The sequence below is a fragment of the Gobio gobio genome, assembly GCF_949357685.1.
Source record: "Gobio gobio genome assembly, chromosome: 17".
NCBI lineage: Eukaryota > Metazoa > Chordata > Actinopteri > Cypriniformes > Gobionidae > Gobio > Gobio gobio.
This window is the reverse complement of record NC_137110.1, coordinates 11,545,539-11,564,869: the sequence shown is the minus strand read 5'-3', so window position 1 is coordinate 11,564,869 and position 19,331 is coordinate 11,545,539. Positions and strand designations below refer to the sequence as shown.

The following is a 19,331-nucleotide window of genomic DNA, read 5'->3' as shown; positions in this document are numbered from 1 at the left end:
CTGCAGCGTTTGGTGTAGATGTCCTGCAGAGACGGGAGAGCTGAGCCTGAGATGCGCTCGGATAAGCGCACCACTCTTTGCAGGGCTTTGCAGTCGTGACTGGTGCTGTTCCCGTACCACGCTGTGATGCACTGAGTCAGGACACTTTCTATCGCCCCTCGATAGAAAGTTTTCAGGATGGCTGGTGAAACCCTGAATTTCCTCAGCTGGCGCAGGTGGTACAGTCTTTGCCTGGCTTTTTTCACCTGTGTCTGGATGTGTGTAGTCCAGGTCAGATCCTCGGAGATGTTCACACCCAGGTATTTGAAGCTGCTCACTCTCTCTACCGGTGTCCCGCTGATCATGAGAGGGGAGTATGACCGATGCTGTCTCTTCCTGAAGTCCACAATCAGTTCTTTGGTCTTGTTAACATTCAGAGAGAGACAGTTGTCCTGGCACCATGATGTCAGTTGCTCCACTTCGTCCAAGTATGCCGTCTCATTGTTGTTGGAGATGAGACCCAGGACAACAGTATCATCAGCAAACTTGATGATAGAGGTGGAGCTGTGTGTGGACAAACAGTCATGGGTGTAGAGAGAGTAGAGCAGGGGACTCAGCACACAGCCCTGTGGAGCTCCAACACTCAGGGTGATGGAGGTGGAGGTGAACTGGCCTACTCTCACCGCCTGGGGTCTGCCAGTGAGGAAATCTTCAATCCAGAGGCAGAGAGAAGAATTCAGGCCTAGATCCAGGAGTTTGTGTGTTAGCTTAATGGGAACTATGGTGTTAAAGGCTGAGCTATAGTCAATAAATAGCAGCCTGACATAGTTCCCACTTTTGCTGTCGATGTGAGTGAGGCAGGAGTGAAGGACGTGAGAAATGGCATCTTCAGTCGATCTATTGGGACGATAGGCAAACTGAAGAGGGTCCAAAGTGTCAGGAATGGAGGAGCAAATGTTGTTTTTAATGAGTCTCTCAAAGACCTTCATGACTAAAGATGTGAGAGCCACTGGACGATAGTCATTTAGGCAAGAGGGTTTACTGATCTTAGGTACAGGGATGATGGAGGATCGTTTGAAGGAGGTGGGGACAACAGATGTAGCAAGGGACTCGTTGAATATGGATGTAAAGAGCCCTGCGAGCTGATCAGCACAGGACCGCAGAACACGACCTGAAATACCATCCGGCCCAGCAGCTTTCCTGACATCCACACGTTTGAGTGCCCTCCGAACCTCGTCCTCCGAGACAGAGATCACGTGACCGTTGCTGCTCTGAGGGACTCTCTCTGACGCGTCACTCGCCGGAGTCGCGCTGCCGCGATTACCATCAAAGCGAGCGTAGAAAGAGTTTAACTCGTTCACCAGTAACGGATCAGCTCTCACCTCTGCAGAGGATTTAGTTCCAAAAGCACAGATGGTCCTCAGTCCCTGCCACATCCGCCGGGAGTCGTTGAGTTGGAAATGAGATTCCACTCGGTCTTTATAGCGGAGTTTTGCGGCTTTAACGGCGCGCCGGAGAGCGTAACATGAAGCTTTGTACTCCCTCATATCCCCCGTTAGGAGACCGGCATTGTAAGCGGTGGTGCGCGAGTTTACTGCAGTGCGAATTGAACTGTCCACCCACGGTTTCTGATTAGGGAAGGACGTTATAGTTATTGTTTGTGTGGCTTGCTCTGTCAGTGTATTGATAAAGCAGAGCGCCACTTCTGTGAACTAATTAGGGGAAGAGGGGATAGCGGGAAGCGGGAAGGATTGTGATAGTGGAAGCCTTTTGGAAAAGACGATGCAACTAAATGACACAAACATATACAAATATTTGCAGTAAATCCTGGGTGGGTGGATGGATGGATCCATCCACAGACATATATATTTATTGATGGATGGGTGGATCCATCCACAGACATATATATTTATTGACGGATGGATGGGTGGATGGATCAATCCACAGACATATATATTTATTGATGGATGGGTGGATCCATCCACAGACATATATATTTATTGACGGATGGATGGGTGGATGGATCAATCCACAGACATATATATTTATTGATGGATGGGTGGATCCATCCACAGACAAATATATTTACTGATGGATGGGTGGATCCATCCACAGAAAAATATATTTATTGACGGATGGATGGGTGGATGGATCCATCCACAGACATATATATTTATTGATGGATGGATGGATGGATGGATCGATCCACAGACATATAGATTTATTGATGGATGGATGTATGGATGGGTGGGTGGATGGATAGATCCATCCACAGACATATAGATTTATTGATGGATGGATGGATGGATGGGTGGGTGGATGGATAGATCCATCCACAGACATATAGATTTATTGATGGATGGATGGATGGATGGGTGTGTGGATGGATCCATGGATGGATGGATGGGTAGATGGATCCATCCACAGACATATAGATTTAATGATGGATGGATGGGAGGATGGATGGATCCATCCAAAGACATATAGATTTATTGACGGATGGATGGGTGGATGGATCCATCCACAGACATATAGATTTATTGACGGATGGATGGGTGGATGGATCCATCCACAGACATATAGATTTATTGACGGATAGATGGGTGGATGGATACATCCACAGACATATAGATTTATTGATGGATGGATGGATACATCCACAGACATATATATTTATTGATGGATGGATGGGTGGATGGATGGATGGATGGATCGATCCACAGACATATAGATTTATTGATGGATGGATGTATGGATGGGTGGGTGGATGGATAGATCCATCCACAGACATATAGATTTATTAATGGATGGATGGATGGATGGGTGGGTGGTTCCATCCACAGACATATATATTTATTGATGGATGGATGGATGGATGGGTGTGTGGATGGATCCATCCATAGACAAATATATTTATTGATGGATGGATGGATGGATGGATGGGTGGATGGATCCATCCACAGACATATAGATTTAATGATGGATGGATGGGTGGATGGATGGATCCATCCACAGACATTTAGATTTATTAATTGATGGATGGATGAATGGATGGGTGGATGGATCCATCCACAGACATATAGATTTATTGATGGATGGATGGGTGGGTGGGTGGATGGATGGATCCATCCAAGGACATATAGATTTATTGATGGATGGATGAGTGGATGGATGAGTGGGTGGATCGATCCATCCACAGATATATAGAATTATTGATGGATGGATGGATGGATGGGTCGATGGATCCATCCACAGACATATTTATTGATGGATGGATGGATGGATGGATGGATGGATAGCATGACATTTAATTAATAATATATATATATATTATTAATATTATCACAATGACGATAAACCAATATTATTTGGCATCTATATACTACATATAATTTTAACACTACATAACATTATAATATTTACTGCCCAGCCAAAAAATAATAATAATTGCTGTTTGGATTTAAATAGGCAAATCCTTAAGTGTCTATGATTGGACCATTATTGCAGTGATTATTATGTTTCCAGCATTTTATTTGTTTGGCAACAGTTCTTCTAACCTCAACTGATGGAGTGTGTAGCTTTTCATTTCTTAAACAACCATATAGGAAGACACATAATGGCCATATTCCAGGTCGCCTCTTCTCAAATTGTGAAAGAATGGTTGGGTGGGAGCATGAAGAATCATTTTCACACATGGAAGTCTTTGGGATGTGCTGGAGGACACTTTACAGAGTGCTTGACTCTTGCATTGTCAATACAAGTTCTTGACCAAAAATTGACACACCTCTTGATGGAAATACATTTTGGGATGTTATTTCCATTTTTCTCAGAGATTTTTCTGCATAGAGTTGTCTCTTTTCTTCTTATTTGTTTTTAATTATATTTTAAATACATTTGATCAGAATCTTATTTTTTATACTATCTTTTTATTGTTGATTTAATTTCTTAATCATCCGCTATGATTCTTTTTAATTCCTTTTTATGCAGAGCACTTTGAATTACTATTGTGTATGAAATGTGCTATGCAAAAAAACGTGCCTTGCTTTGGGGGACATTTAATTTCTGTGAATGTTTTGAAGATTGTGAAAACACTGCCAAAGTGTGTAAAGCTACTAGCAAAACGCATTAGCTAGAATTTATTCAGTACAAATCTAATCTGAGTCCGAGCTTCAACAGCCTGACTGTTTTGATACTTTAATTAAAATGAAGGTCTTACACAAGGCACAGACAGGCGCCATGGCCATTACAGGCCACTTCTAGGGAGATTAGGAGCCACGGAGCTGTCAAACACAGTCTCCACCAACATGATGGGCCCATCAGGGACAAAGGAGACTAGATCTCCACATGGTGCATACCTTTCCTGTTTGAAGCACCGAGTTCAGCAAAGTAAGAGAGAGATCAAGTTTACTCGGGGATGGCGTGGCAAGCTGGCAGTGTCTTCTCTCGGTTCTAATTATCTTAACTGAAGGGGAAAATGACCTCGACCTGTAGCTTTACAGTGACTAATTCTCTTTTCCTGTGAGCGGTTTTGTTAAATGGGGCCGCTACATCGAAATCAATAGGCCAACTGAACCTGTTTTTTAACACAGAATTTTGGCAAATGTTTCCAGAATACAACATAAAAGCACAGTGGAAGCTAAGCCGCTCTTCCATGATGAATGCTTGCCACTATAAGCACGCTACCATTCAAACGGGTTCAAAGGTTGCCGGGTTCAAAAGTTTTGTTTTATTGACATATTAGAGTTAAAGGTTTTTGCAAAGGGGATTTAGATACCTCTTCTTATCACTTCATAAATCTGAAAACAGACAGAAAAAAAGGTGCAGAAGGTGCACATTTCTTTGCCAAATTATGTTTTAGGGATAATATATAAACAAACCCCTCTGTTGAAACCTTCAGAAAATAGACAGGAATAAAACTGTAAAGTTTGGTGTATGCAAGTGCTACTGAAGTGGAGATTTCTGACTCATTTTGAGAAAACGGCCTTTAAAGATGTGTATTGTAATTGAAATAAATCTGCATATGCAAATAGAAAAAGTGCAATAAAAGCAACACTTATTTTGGATTACTAGTTTGGATTACTAGTTTGGATTACTAGTTTGAAACAACACTTGAAATGCCAAATAGCCCAAAATCTTAAAATAGTTCTTGCCTGTAGTCATACTGTATACTGCGTATACTGCGGGGGGGTCAGGACCCCCCCTATCTGAGGGTTGTCCCCCCTTAAAAATATAATTAAAAACCACATTGTGTATTATAAATAATATAATGATATATACTTAAAATAATTGTGTAAGTAGTATAACGATAAAAACGCAAACTGACAAAAAATGCCTTATAAGTATATAAGTTATAAACATTTTGAGTCCCCCCTCTCACCTCACCGTGGTTTGGTCCACCACGCACCTCACACACACACACACACACACACACACACACACACACACACACACACACACACACACACACACACACACACACACACACACACACACACACACACACACACACACACACACACACACACACACACACACACACACACACACACACACACACACACACACACACACACACACACACACACACACACACACACACACACACACACACACACACACACACACACACACACACACACACACACACACACACACACACACACACACACACACACACACACACACACACACACACACACACACACACACACACACACACACACACACACACACACACAAGTCCGAACAAAGTTCTTCAGTAGTTGTGGAACGCCAGTTAAGGATATTTTATTCACTTCATAAACATCGGATGAAGTGATTTTATTTCTCTTTAATACAGACGACGCTGAGTTATTAATAAATTAGCAATGACAAAAAAATTATGAATCTGATGTATTTTTCCATAAGTCTGAAATTGTTTTGATTATTGTTTGGTAGCTTGTTGTAAGTCACCCACTACAACTAACATGGCGACAGGCCTATGTGTGAACTGACATTAGGCTAATGTAGATCTACCGTTGTGTTGGGTTTTGCTCAATGCTATGTGGAAGAAGCAAGATAATTTAATAATTACATTACCGCGTGGTGAATCTATGATAACTCCTATTTAAACAACTATTGCTTTGTGTTGTTGGCCAGATAAAATGACGGACATAAGATCATTTTTCAGAAAAATGCCACACATATCCTTACAAGTACAATTTTGGCTGTATTATTTGTCCCCTTAAAAAATTGCTCGAGATATTTTTTTGTTCACATTCCCCCCGTAGCCTGGATGCCAGCCGAACTTATCCCCGCCCACAACATTTGAGGTCTGGAAGTTCGCTGCTGGACTTGATCTGTTGTGGAGCAACTATGCTCAAACCAGAGCTGTTCGGACCAATCAAATTGTCAGGGCGGGCTTTATACGATGATGGACAGATGACAGTAACGTAATCATTCACGTCACCAAAGAGTGCTTGGGTTGAATTAGTTTACTACGAAGAACTTGTTCGTATATGCATTCACCTTTACTATTTCTCTCAAAAATTATGATTGTGTTGGTAAGTACTCCTTAAATTCTTCTGTCAATGTGTCCCTGCTGAATAAAAGTATTAATTTCCTTCAAAAAAAGCTTACTGACCACAAACAAAAAAAGAGAGTATCATAAAATACTCTGACAGTGGTTCCTTCATTGCAGTATTCAGTGATGAAACATGACATACTACAAAGACCACAAATAGACAAAAATAACAATAAGCATATACAGCAATCAGTGTATTCTGATTCACAAATACAAGTACTCTCATTAACTGAATCTTTTGAACGAATTAGTCGAAAAGACTCACAAATCAGTCTCACAAAAACTCATGTGTTATCAGTCTGAAGCGGTTCCTGACTTTCTCACTGAACTTAATTACTTTAACCATGTCCAACTCAAGAGTTTTTCAATAATAAACGGCACTTTAATTAGAAAAGAAACAGTAAATGTATGGCTGCCAATTGATCAAATAATCAAATTAATCACATTTGTCAATATTTGCACTTAGCTTTATGCTTAAAAGGCTCCCATGATATCAAAATTCCTTCATACAGAATTTACATGCAGGTTGAACAGCATGATTAAACGTGTTAATTTCCGATTAGTTTATGTATTGTGTCCTGGAGCACATGGCCTGTGAAAACATTTCTCTGTGTCCATGAATCTCTCTCCATGTGAGTGTGTGTTAATGTGAGGAGGAGGCATCCCTCTGTATCAGCCTCTGGGGAGCTCTAAAAGAGAGTGAGACGGCGAGAGAGAGAGAGAGAGAGAGAGAGAGAGAGAGAGAGAGAGAGAGAGAGAGAGAGAGAGAGAGAGAGAGAGAGAGTGCCAGACACCCTAATAAAGAGGATCTGTGTGTATTATCTGGGGATGGGCCCAGTCAGAAGCCTGATCCCCTGTATATGCCATCCAATGACCCATACACATCCTGACAAATCTCCAGATCTCCCCAATAACATCTAATTTTCAGAAAAGCTGTTTAAATCCCCAAGACCAATATCAATCCATTGCAATAACGCAATTCCATGTCACAATCTACAACGCACGCGTGTTTACACACATTCTTAGAGAGGTCAGCATGGTCCAGCTGGACACATGGGTAAGCGGGCGCCTGGGAAAGGATGAGTCAACAGATCGCTTTCACACTTCAAACGAGTCTTTCACTCTATTCATTAAAGCCCAGCGACATCCTGCCGCCACTCATAGGCCTTAATTGTGAGTGACCCCGACGCCAGCCAAAAGCACTCTCAACATTACCCCACGAAACAACCACCCCCTCTGCTGCATACTTCTCCAGGCACCTACTGTCTGTGTGAGACGGACCGATCGGACATCACAAAGACCCCATTATCTGACTGTGGTATCTAAATTTGCGGTATACACGAACAATATACTTTCCCATCACGACTGTTGATTTGATCGTTTGACCTATTTAGGCATAATATACTGCATGCAATAATACAATACATACAAAAATATACAATACCATAACATACAATTTAATAAGATTGTGCTGTTTGTGGTTGGTGCACTTTCTGAACAATTTACATGATTTGCCATGACCTTTTTTAGTTGATTTCTGGAAAAAGATTTGAAATGTAAAGGTTATTTCCAGGTTAAAAACTGATCATCTAAAATATAAATAAATATATATATCATTATCATCATTATACACACAGAGAAAAAGGGTGTCAAAATGGTACATTTAGGGGTACAATAGGTTGTCACTGGGGCAGTACCCTTAAAAGGACATCTTTGTACCTTTTTTACTCCTAAAAGGTGCATATTAGTACCTAAATACATACCTCAAGGTATGACAATGAACCTTTTTGTGGTAAAAAAAAGATACAAATACATCCTTTTAAGGGTACTGCCCCAGTGACGAGTTATTGTACCCCTAAATGTACAATTTTGACACCCTTTTTCTCTGTGGTTACACTCATAATGCATATTTTCTGTTGTTGTATTGTTGTAAAAACTCTACAATAATTATTAATGGGTTCTGCATAACTGCCTAATTTTAGCAAATGTCACAGTGTCTCATTCAGCACAGACAAATGGTGTCTCTCTTTGACATACTACCAAAAACAGCTACATCATCTGCAACCAGCACAAAAAACAGCAATATCAAAGCTTCTCAGATGACATATCAATATCACGCGAGGTGTGCTGAACGCCAATTGATGTTAAACATGAATAAGCATCTTTGTCCGACAAATCTTTTCTCAGGCATGTAATGATCCGGCTTCGAGTAACAGGCAAAATGAAAGTGCCAATAGTGAAGCCAGCATGGTTCCCTTTACTAACAGCCTGTCAATCAAAAGTAATTGACAGCAGCATGACAGATGCAGTCGAATGAAGGAGCGGGTCAAATAAAGAGCTCATATGATGGGCCCGATATGTCTTTGTCTCTTTTCTTGTTCCATTCAGGGGTCTTTTTTCAACACGAGGGAGTGATTTGAAAAGGCTGACGCTTCCTTTGAAGCCCAACATCGGCTGTTGGGTTGTTAACAAACAGAGACCATTTATTGTTGTAGTGCACACACAAATACACATATATATATATATATATATTCACTCGGCCCTTAGCAGGAGAGAAAGCTTTTAGTCCCGCTTTCACACAGTCTGTACGATCAAAGCGGAGTCTTTCACAATAGTGACTGCTCTGTCATCAACAGCTAATGCAGAGAAACAGCCACTGTGGAATATAGTGAAAGGAGAAGACGAAGTGGCCACTCATTAGATTTACTGAAAGCACCCTCCACACACACACCATACAAACACCTTAGTAGGAAAGGAAGCGCTAACAATGTGGTTGTACGATCTTCCTGGATGCTTTCATGCCTGAAATCCACAAGAAATACAGACCGACTCCAGGGTTCTTTTTTATCAGGAATTGAATAAATTAACATGTTTTAGTTTGTGTGAGTCTTTTTAAATAAACAAGAACCCCCCACTCTGGAACATATAATTCAGGTTACAATTTGTTGATAACTGTCAATTTCTGTGAAAATGTGTTTATGGGTGCACATTTACATAAGTATAAGCATGTGTTCTCGCCGTGTTCTCAGAGGCCCCCTACTGGTTTTCATCTACAGCCTCCCGGCGATATTGTGTCAGACATCCTAAAGCTGTAAGCGTCAGGATCACAAAATCCACAGGAAATTAAATCAGAGCTGACAACAATGTCAAACAGTAACACGCTGCTCACAAGGACACAATTCATACATGCTGCATGACATGGCACATGTTCAAAATGCATGTCAAACAAACTGACAAATAATTATATAGATGTCAATATATATGTGTGTCAATAAACCACTTTCTACAAGCCACCAGTGTAGCTTCCGAACTTATTACCAAACACATAACAAGAAACAAAAGCAGCACTGATTTTTGCATTTGGCTCAAATCTAACCATGCCAAATAGATGGTCAGCGAATCACATACAACAGTGACAATCAGCCCTAGAATGGAAAAGTTAGCTGCTCTAAACACATCCACACATCAACCCTATCACACTCAATATGCTATCCTAACCAAAGTCACATAACTCAAGAATATGGATTACACAGTGCCACAGCCACTCTCCAAAAATAGCATTCTGTCAGAAAATACTTTCATAAATATGATATGCAAAAGCATTACAACAGATGTGTTTTTTTTAAATAATACAACTAAAAACGTTTGTATATTATTGAAAATGATTGATAAATCAAAAACTCAAAATGACCACAAAATAAAGGTCCAATAAGATTCATGCACAGCACCACCTTGAAGTTATCATACATCATTATGCATAAAATCATTGAGATTACTTCCAACGAACAACTTTCTGTGAGAGAAAAAAAAAAGAGATCAGTTACCTGGCATACTTCATACAGGAGTTTGTATTGCTCTTGAGGCTTCTGTAGAGTACAGACTCTGCACCCCATCATGGACAGATCAGACCATCTAGTTTTTCTCTTGGAGGAGAGCAGGAACTCAGTGCGCTCCCTCCCTCTGTCTCTTTCTCTCTCTCTTGCTCTGTCACATGTGGCTGCCCTCTTGACCACACACACCTTATCTTTTTTTTTTCTTCCTCCTTCTTTGTCAGTGTTTCTAACTTCCTTTAAGATTTGCACAAGGTCCCCAGCATGGATTATCATTCAGTATGAGTGTGTGCATGAAGGTCTGAGTCAGTCCCCCTCTCTGGATCCATCTGCTTACAACGGCAACCCTCTACTACTTATGCACGCCCACTCATACATATTAAGCACCGCCTCATTGAATATTCATAAGGGGGCTGTCCCATAGTGCTGCTGCTGTGTGTAAATGCTGATTTGGGTGTATTTAAGACTGCTCAAGATGAATTCATTACTCTTTCCACCTGATGTGTAAACACAAAGGCATTATGCCAACAACGACTGTCGAATGGGGTCTGATAATTATGCAAATTGAAACAATTTGAGACAAGTCATTTAGACAATTGTTAATGCAACAAAAGAGAAGCACTAAAGTAAGATTTTCTTTTCTCCACTAATATTGAAATTAATTATAAAAACAATGAGCAGAGCGAACATTCAGTTTTGTCTTATTTCGGTGACCTTTGGTATACAGCATGCATGAGGACTATAATATATAATAATTGGGGCAATCCTTGGGGCTTTTTCTCTGCTAATAAGTGGGCTGACGGCCAAGCAAACAAATCTAAAGACCGAACGTTTCCTTTCACCTCAACGACCAGGCTGATGTGACTGATGCAAAACGACACAGTGCTCTTGGTTTCACACTAATGTGCGAGTTGCCCTTTACGGCACCATAGCTGACAACAGGGCAGTGCAGACCTGGCATTGGCCATGTCCAACACTGTGGTGCCACTCAGCCAACCAAACATAAGTGCCAATTAGAAGAATGTTGAACCGCGCTGGGGCAGCGTTCCTTATTCACGCAAGGGGAACTATGATAGAATTTCATTCACTAATGGGGCATTGCTGTACTACAGGTTGCTAGTGGGCAATCTTACTCAACAAATTGATAATTTGCATAAAGTTAACTCTACTCAACATTGTAACTCATGTTGCCAATTCTGGTTGAAAATGAATGAGCACACTAAAAAAATATTGTTGGTTTAACTTAAAAAAGTAAGTTACCTGGTTGCCTTAAAATTGAGTTCATTGAAATGTAAAAAAAATGTTAATAAATAGAAACTAAAAATATTATGTTCTCTGCACCACATGAGTTATCTAAGTTGATTTGACAAAAGATAAAAAGTTGTGATAGCAAATCATGGAAATATTTTTTTACTGTGGCGCCACTTAATCCAAAAACACAATCCGGACTATACAAAATAACTAAACAATTTGCTTTAAAATGATACAACTGAATTTAGGCATCACAACATTATAAAGTACAGAATTAATTTTTTAGATTTGATAAAGATTTAGTTTATCAGTGTTTTTAATTTACTGGTTCTAAAAATAGATGATCTAAATGCATTCACAAATAAATATCCAATATCATCCAACATTGGCCATTGTATTGTGCATATCTAGAGGTTATAGAACATAGAAGTCAACTAAACAACAAGAGTTTATATTAATGGGTATTTCAAATGCAAGTCGGATTAAATAGAGCACATGTTACTCCTTTATAGCATGACAGCTGAATGTCTGTCCACATTCCATACATGTCTTTGTATTTTCATAAACACGTTGTGCAGTCCAAAGATATCAAGACTGGCTTGCTTTGTTGTATATTCAGGGTTATCAGATAAGAAAATATTATTACAGACGGGAGTTTAAGCTGCCTCTGCCCTGTATGAGCTATCATCTCATTGACAGGGAATGTCACGAGGGAGCGGCACAGGAAGGTAGTTGGCATGGGCCATCCTTTCCTACCAGTCTCTGAGAGAGGAACTAGGACGAGAACTGAAGTGTTTCTATGTATGTTTATGTTTATTCTGGTGGCAGTGGTGGGATTTCCTCAGACCAGATGTTTCCATATGATACTTAAATGTCCCAGTTTCCTGCCATTTCAGAGTCTAGCTCCATAGGATCATTCCATTTCCAATGTTCCCATCAGCCCTGGACCGCCCTGTTGTCCTCTCTCAATGCAAGCATAATCCCTTTCCAACATCTCTGGTTTTGAATGATTGACAGCCCTGAACGTTTGAGATCAAATGATGTTATCAAAGCTCCTGGAGAAAACAAAGGACTGTAAGAGGCATCATGCCGAGCAGATGAGAAGGGTTTGGTTTATTTGAAGGCATGGTATCATAATTTGGACATCTTTCTTTCTTTTCATCATCTTGGTGTTTCTATCTTCAGTCCCTATAGGCATTGTTTGGCCTTGATCGGAGTGTGTATGGATTAGCCTCTGACCTGCTTAAGGCTGAAATGATCGAAGAGATTTACAGACTCTCGATTGATCTCATCTCCAGCAAGATTACAATATGGCACGACTCTCATACATTTAGACTTATACACAGTAGCTGTATATAAATATTTTACGTAATTCAATTCATTTTACTCAGTTTACACATTTACTTATTTTAATTTCAACAAATTCAGAATTTCATTATTATAATGCCGACAAAATTGGTTGATTAATTGTGATTCATTATTCTAATTTACTGACCACTCAACTACATACAAATGAATATGTTGTAAACATATTGGTCATGGTAACAGTTTGCTGTTGTGCCAAGTGTGCACTTTGCCTCCTTCCACAGGGAAATATTTTCCCTGCAGACATTTGATCTTTAAATTCTGTAAGAAAATAATAAAAAAAAGAGATAAAAGAAAATGATTTAAAAAAAAAAAAAGGTCATTAGTGAAAAGTAGGACTCCTGTTGCCTTAGCCAAACAAAAGAAGCAGCCCAAGTCACAGATAATGATGTTTCTCGGGGTGTCACGAGCCACATGGGAGGTGGAGGAAGGGCCAGAGAAGAGGCGACTTGACAGGAAGGGGCGGCGGCTACATCACCCCCACTTTAATTAAGACAACACCGGCACTGGGAGAGCAGTGTCGTCCTGCTCAGGGTCTAAGCTCTGATGCAAACATTTATATTCATCGCCCGTTCCTCCAGATGTCTCGCTGTGGCCCCATTGGACCTTGTTTAACAGTTGTCTCTGTTGATGTTTTAACAGCCACAACAGGGGGGCAAGGATCTTCGTAGCATGAATTATTTGTTTAAAAACCACACTTAGATTCATTTGCATTCATTTCAGGTTGAATTTTTACATCAGTCATTATTGCATTCTTTTTATATTGCTTTATATGACGTTTAATATAAAGAGAACTCTAATAAAAACAGCAAATATACACAGGCAATAGACGTATTACTGCACACAGATCTCACAATGCAAACCTCGATAATGATGCCAATCAATGAACGTAGAAAGAGGAGTTCCTAACCTCACCACACAACAATCAAAGTGTCAAAATCAATAACATCAGTATAAATAGCAGCACAACAATAATCATTTAACAGTAACCATTAGACCAAGATTTCGATATCGATTCTAAAAATGCCCAGAAACAATCTTTCAGTGTTGTTTTTAGTTGATGAAAGAAAAAAATTGGAGTTTATCTCTAATAAATCTAATAAGCTTTGTGCTTTGCTACTTCTGATATGAAGCAGCTTTCAAACTCGGTCAATTTTATTATGAATTTCAAACAATAAATACTGTTCTGGGGCTCTTTAAATGTGGCATGACAGCTTACTGTTGCCTCCTCAGATCAAGCAAATCAGCAGCACAAAGCGCACATGAACCGATCATTCACTTTACTACTAGTTCCAGCACAAAATAAACTTGAATGAACATCAGAAGCTATGTTGAAAGATAAATTATAACTTACTGAAATCTCTAGAGAGAGCATTTTGCTAAATACAGGTATATACATTACATTTTATTGCACATTCATTGTATCTTTAACTAGTGTTGGGCGGTATACTGGTTCATACAGAATACAGGTATTTATTTTTGCTATGATATTCATTTTGATTATACCGCAATACCGGTGTATATCACTTTAACAACGTTCGGAACGCGGCGCACTGTTTGAGAGGGGTCCCGTTTCACTGTAGTGAGAGAGCACAGCTGAGATCGCATCACAGCCTATGGCTGAATCCGAAATCGCCCCTAAAGCCTCATTCACTATTCCCTACGTTATCCACTTACATTGTTCACTTGAAGGAGTGAATGAAAACGAGTGAGTGAATTCGGACAGCCATTGTGTGTACATCGGCTGTACACTCATTATTGGGGTGCAATGTGAGATTGATTGAGTGCACTCAATAACGTCCACGATGGTTTCGGACACCACTACAAATGGCTGTCCCCGCAAATAATGCCCTATTTGAGGTTATAGGGGGCGATTTTGGATTCAGCCCTTGATTACAGCGGAGAATTCAAACTAGTGAGCGCGTTTTTTTTTATGGACATATACTCTAGTAGCCTACTCTAAACATGAACCAGCAGCGTGTACGCGCACATATTTCATCACGTCTTCTTCAAATGAAATGTATGCAAAGGACACTGATACAACCGTACGTCTGATCACGACCGTGATGACACGATGGGTTATTCTGCTACACGGAAGACAATGATGTAAGTTAATAAGACTGACAATTCAAAGAAGAATGGGCAAAAAAGTAACTGCTTTATTCTTTCTGTGTTAAACTATTGTGTGTCATTTGTTCAGAAACTGTAGGTGTTCTTAAATGTATTGAAAATATCCTTAGACCTTTTAAATGTTCTTCCGCGTTTCTCCCTCGTTTTGTCAGTTTGTTGTTGTATAGGGTTAGATTTTTAAAATGCTTAAGGTGCCCTAAACTCTGTTTTTAATTCAATTAATCTGATATCAAATCGAAATTGAATTGCAAGCTTGTAAATTTAACCAAATCGTGTAATTTGTGTCTGCCCAGCCCTAGTAATCACATAATTTATTTATGCAGCAATGCATGCTGGTAACTCTCAAACCTTTAACAAATCAGCAACAATGTTCACTATGGAATTGTTCACATTCTATTAGACTAATGGGGGAATGGGGAAATATCATTGGTCTAACATGTGTTTATGTGGATTCAAAGTAATTCATTTATCTTATAAACCCACAAAAAGTCTCCTAAATTTGTCTGAAACACCCCTTATTTCTCAGTGACAGTACATGGCAAGCTGTGTCTCTCTGCACCTTGCATTGGGGATCAGAGTTCAGCCCAGGTTTGGTTGGGAGTTAATGGAGCCGTGCCCCGACATTTCTGACGTACCACTAGGCTAAATATCACACTATCACTCTCCCTATCGGACAGTTTAAGCTCAGCGAGGAAGAGAGAGAGAGATTCAAAGGTGCTCATCACACTTTTATAGCGGGGTAGAGTTTAAAGAGCAAGAGACTGTTAGACATGGTGGGGGAGGAGAGGACACCGCAGTGATGGACAGACACAAGATGATGAGGACGTGATAAAAATGAAAGAGAAGTCTCAGCACCAAAACAACACTCAGGGAGCATTTTTAACAGTTTCTGAACGTTTGAATGATGTAAGTTTGTGTTTCAATGATGCAGAATATGGAGCTAAAAGCAATATGTGGAATACGAGATAATGTACAACCAGTCGGTCATTATCGCAAAATAAAACTGGACCAAATAAAGAAAATTGAACCAAAATTATTATCTCAAGATAGTATGACATTGAACGGACACCCCTCAAAGCTTCATAAATATATTGTGAATGTAGTGCCTCATGCAGTTTTGACCATCTTTGCTTGTTTGCAATGCAGGGGTAAATAAAGAACTGGTTATTTTAATAAGTGTTTTCTTTACTCTAGAAACACTATTGTATATAAAAGGCTAATGTTTTATGTATTTGAGGAGTGTCTCAAAAAACATAGCGCCCACATAGCTACAGTAAACGTAATAACCTGTAAGTTGATGAAAACGGACAACATTCAACACATAACTCCATTTGAGCTTGATTTAGGCAAAATATTAATAATCTAATGACACATGCAAGTGTCTGACCATATATAAAGCCACAATAACAACTTGCAGTTTTTTCCCCTAAAAAAGTAGCGTTTTTGGAGATACAAGATAAGAATTGAGCTTTTTTATTTAAAAAAAAATAGTATTTACTATTTTATTTTACAACAAAACTACATATAATCCATATATGCTACAAATATAACTCCATGCATTCATAATAAAATTCAAAAGTGATTGATTGATGTGATTTAGCACATTCTTGCTAAAGTAACTTTGTGTAATTTTGACAAAACAATGTCTGTTAGCATAACAATTGTTGCAAAATTTGATGGCACCAAGATGTTGTTGTAGAATAAATTACAAAACACACACACACAGCGAGAGAGAGAGAGCGAGAGAGAGAGAGAGAGAGAGAGAGAGAGAGAGAGAGAGAGAGAGAGAGAGAGCGAGAGAGAGAGAGCGAGAGAGAGAGAGCGAGAGAGAGAGAAAGATGGAAAGCAAATACTATCTTCAGAAACCATCAAGATATCTCACAGCACAGGCACAAAAGCACACACCTGAAACTATTAGCCACCGCAACCATTTGGAAGGATTTTTCCAGTGACAAAGCCAGAAAAAGTCCTAAAATGGGGTCGAGGACTCATAATAAATGAACAACTGATAGTGAAAAGCTGTCAGACTCCACGCTGAGAGGATAAAAACGGATTTAGATGTGAATAAATTGGCAGAGGTGATGACAGAGGTGGGACTTAACTGAGGTAAGTTCATTCTCAGCCCCTGACTGGCACATCTAATATGTCTTCGGCCCTGGCTGGATTCCAGCGAGCAGTCATCTGCCCTCGCCGGTACAAAGCGGAATTAACGACTATAATAAGGGCATTAAAATCAGGGCCTAACCTTTGCCACAATAAAACCTCCTCACTCGCAAACCCAAGCCTAATAAAACAATATTTACGGTTCATTATCTAAATGCCATGACATTCCTTTACGAAGCTAACTCCCAGTGCTTGTCACCACCACTATTAGACAGGATATTAAAAGATTTCATATTCAGCTCGTGGCTCTTAAGGCCCTGGGAGTGAGTTATCAAGTGTTTGACAAAAGCACAGCTGCTTCTCGATCAGTTTTGCAGTATTTTAGAGTCACTTAATCTGATTATACGGCAGAATCAACATCGGATCTTAAATTAGCACAGGCGTGATCTGTAGCCGTTGAATGAGGTGATTTATGAATTTAGACATTCGCATGACAATCAGTGGTCCTTATTAGAATATGCTATCTTCATTTAGCATATATGTTTTACCCAAAGTTACTTACAAATAAACAAAAACACAAGCAATTTATCACTAAGGCGCCATCGATCATAGTTTACATATCCCAAACAGGACAACAGGGGCCATTTAAGGTTACACAAAAACCTTGTCAACATCTGAACAAACCCAGTCAGAGATGATCACATGGTAAAAAGAAGAAGAAAATAATCTGTTTAGTCTTCCAAGCATTTATGCACTGCAAGCCGATCAGGGCATTTCTAAGAGATACGTCCTCTACTGCAGGCTTTTGAGATTACCTCTGACATACCCTGTACATTTCTATTCTGATTACTTACAGGATTTAAAAAAAATAATAAAAAAAATAAAATGACTGCCAGATGTTTGTCTTTTATGAGCTGCATGGGTGAACGGGGTGCTGAGCCATGACTACTTATAATAATGTACCATTTTCACCTTTATGCCTTTGAGGGCACCACTATAAAAAACAACTACTAATCTGTAGTATTCCGGTACCCAAGCCTAAAAGTATTGGTAGCCATGGGCGTCGGAACCATTGCATGTTGGTGGGACAAGACCCACCCACTTTTGAAGACCAGTGATATTTGACCCACTTACTTCTACCGTCTTCAATTCAGCATAAAACACACATTAGATGCTTTATTTGCACTTTTGTCTAATTTTTATTGAAAATGCTTTTACTATATGATACAGGTATGTGATGGGAAAAGGGATTAGAACGAGATTGGCAAAAGGCAGATTCGAACCTCGGGTCGATTTGCATCAAAACTGTGTGTCTTACCCCTACACTATTGCCACTGTAAATAATTAGGTGTCTTCCATAATTTTGTCTGGACCAACCAGACGTTTAGTAAACAAGGCAGGTTATTTGAACTATTAACCCTTAATCGTCCCTCAAGTAGGGTTTACGTTTGAGTCCCTTGGGGTCAGATAGACCCCAAACTTTTACAGAGCGATTGCATAAGGGAATATCATTTTTTTTACATGGAAAACTATATATCATTTTTTTTTATTTACTTCTCAACTATACATTTATGCTGTGTTTTTGTGGGTATTTGGTAGTTTTTTACCTATTTACTGCACAAATACTTAACTATGTCATAAATTGGCATATTAAAAGTTATTTTTTTATGAAAAAATCACTTGAATGATGATCTTAAATAAATATAAATATTTTTTGGACATTGCTCTATGTGTTAGGGATAGAATACTGCCATCTGTAGGTTTGTGGAAAAACTTTAGGAATTATAGTTAAAGAGAAAGAGAGTGCAATGACCACATTATCCAATAGAGGTCCATAGGGAAGTTATGCAAAAGTTAAGCTGCCTTTCATCTTTCTTTTATTTGCCCTTTTCCCTCTCTTTCTCATGATTGTTCCATGTTGCATTTGTGCTCTAGTATTTGTCCTTCATTTATGTATGAAAATCTTTCAGATTTATGCCAGTTTTGTTGATTTTATTTGCCAATTTCAATAAAAATACTCTGTTGCAGTCACACACGTGTGTGTTTGTTTGTGTGTGTGTGTACGTGTGTGTGTATGAGATAGAAAGTTCGTTCTACTTTGTGTTTATGCT

At 39.4% G+C, this 19,331-nt stretch overlaps 1 protein-coding gene across 4 annotated transcripts in view; it reads right to left on the bottom strand.

The window, feature by feature from the left end:
- The window catches only part of pdzrn3b (PDZ domain containing RING finger 3b), a 127,823-nt gene that overhangs the window by 19,297 nt on the left and 89,195 nt on the right, over positions 1 to 19,331 (bottom strand). The window contains exon 1 of one of the 4 annotated variants that reach the window (XM_079841207.1): positions 10,366 to 14,585. The exons of the other annotated variants lie outside the window; for them this stretch is intronic. Within the exon in view, the coding sequence (XP_079697333.1) occupies positions 10,366 to 10,647 (282 nt within the window). The 5' untranslated portion in view covers positions 10,648 to 14,585. Of the gene's footprint in view, positions 1 to 10,365; positions 14,586 to 19,331 lie in introns of those variants that run through there. 4 annotated transcript variants of the gene reach the window in all.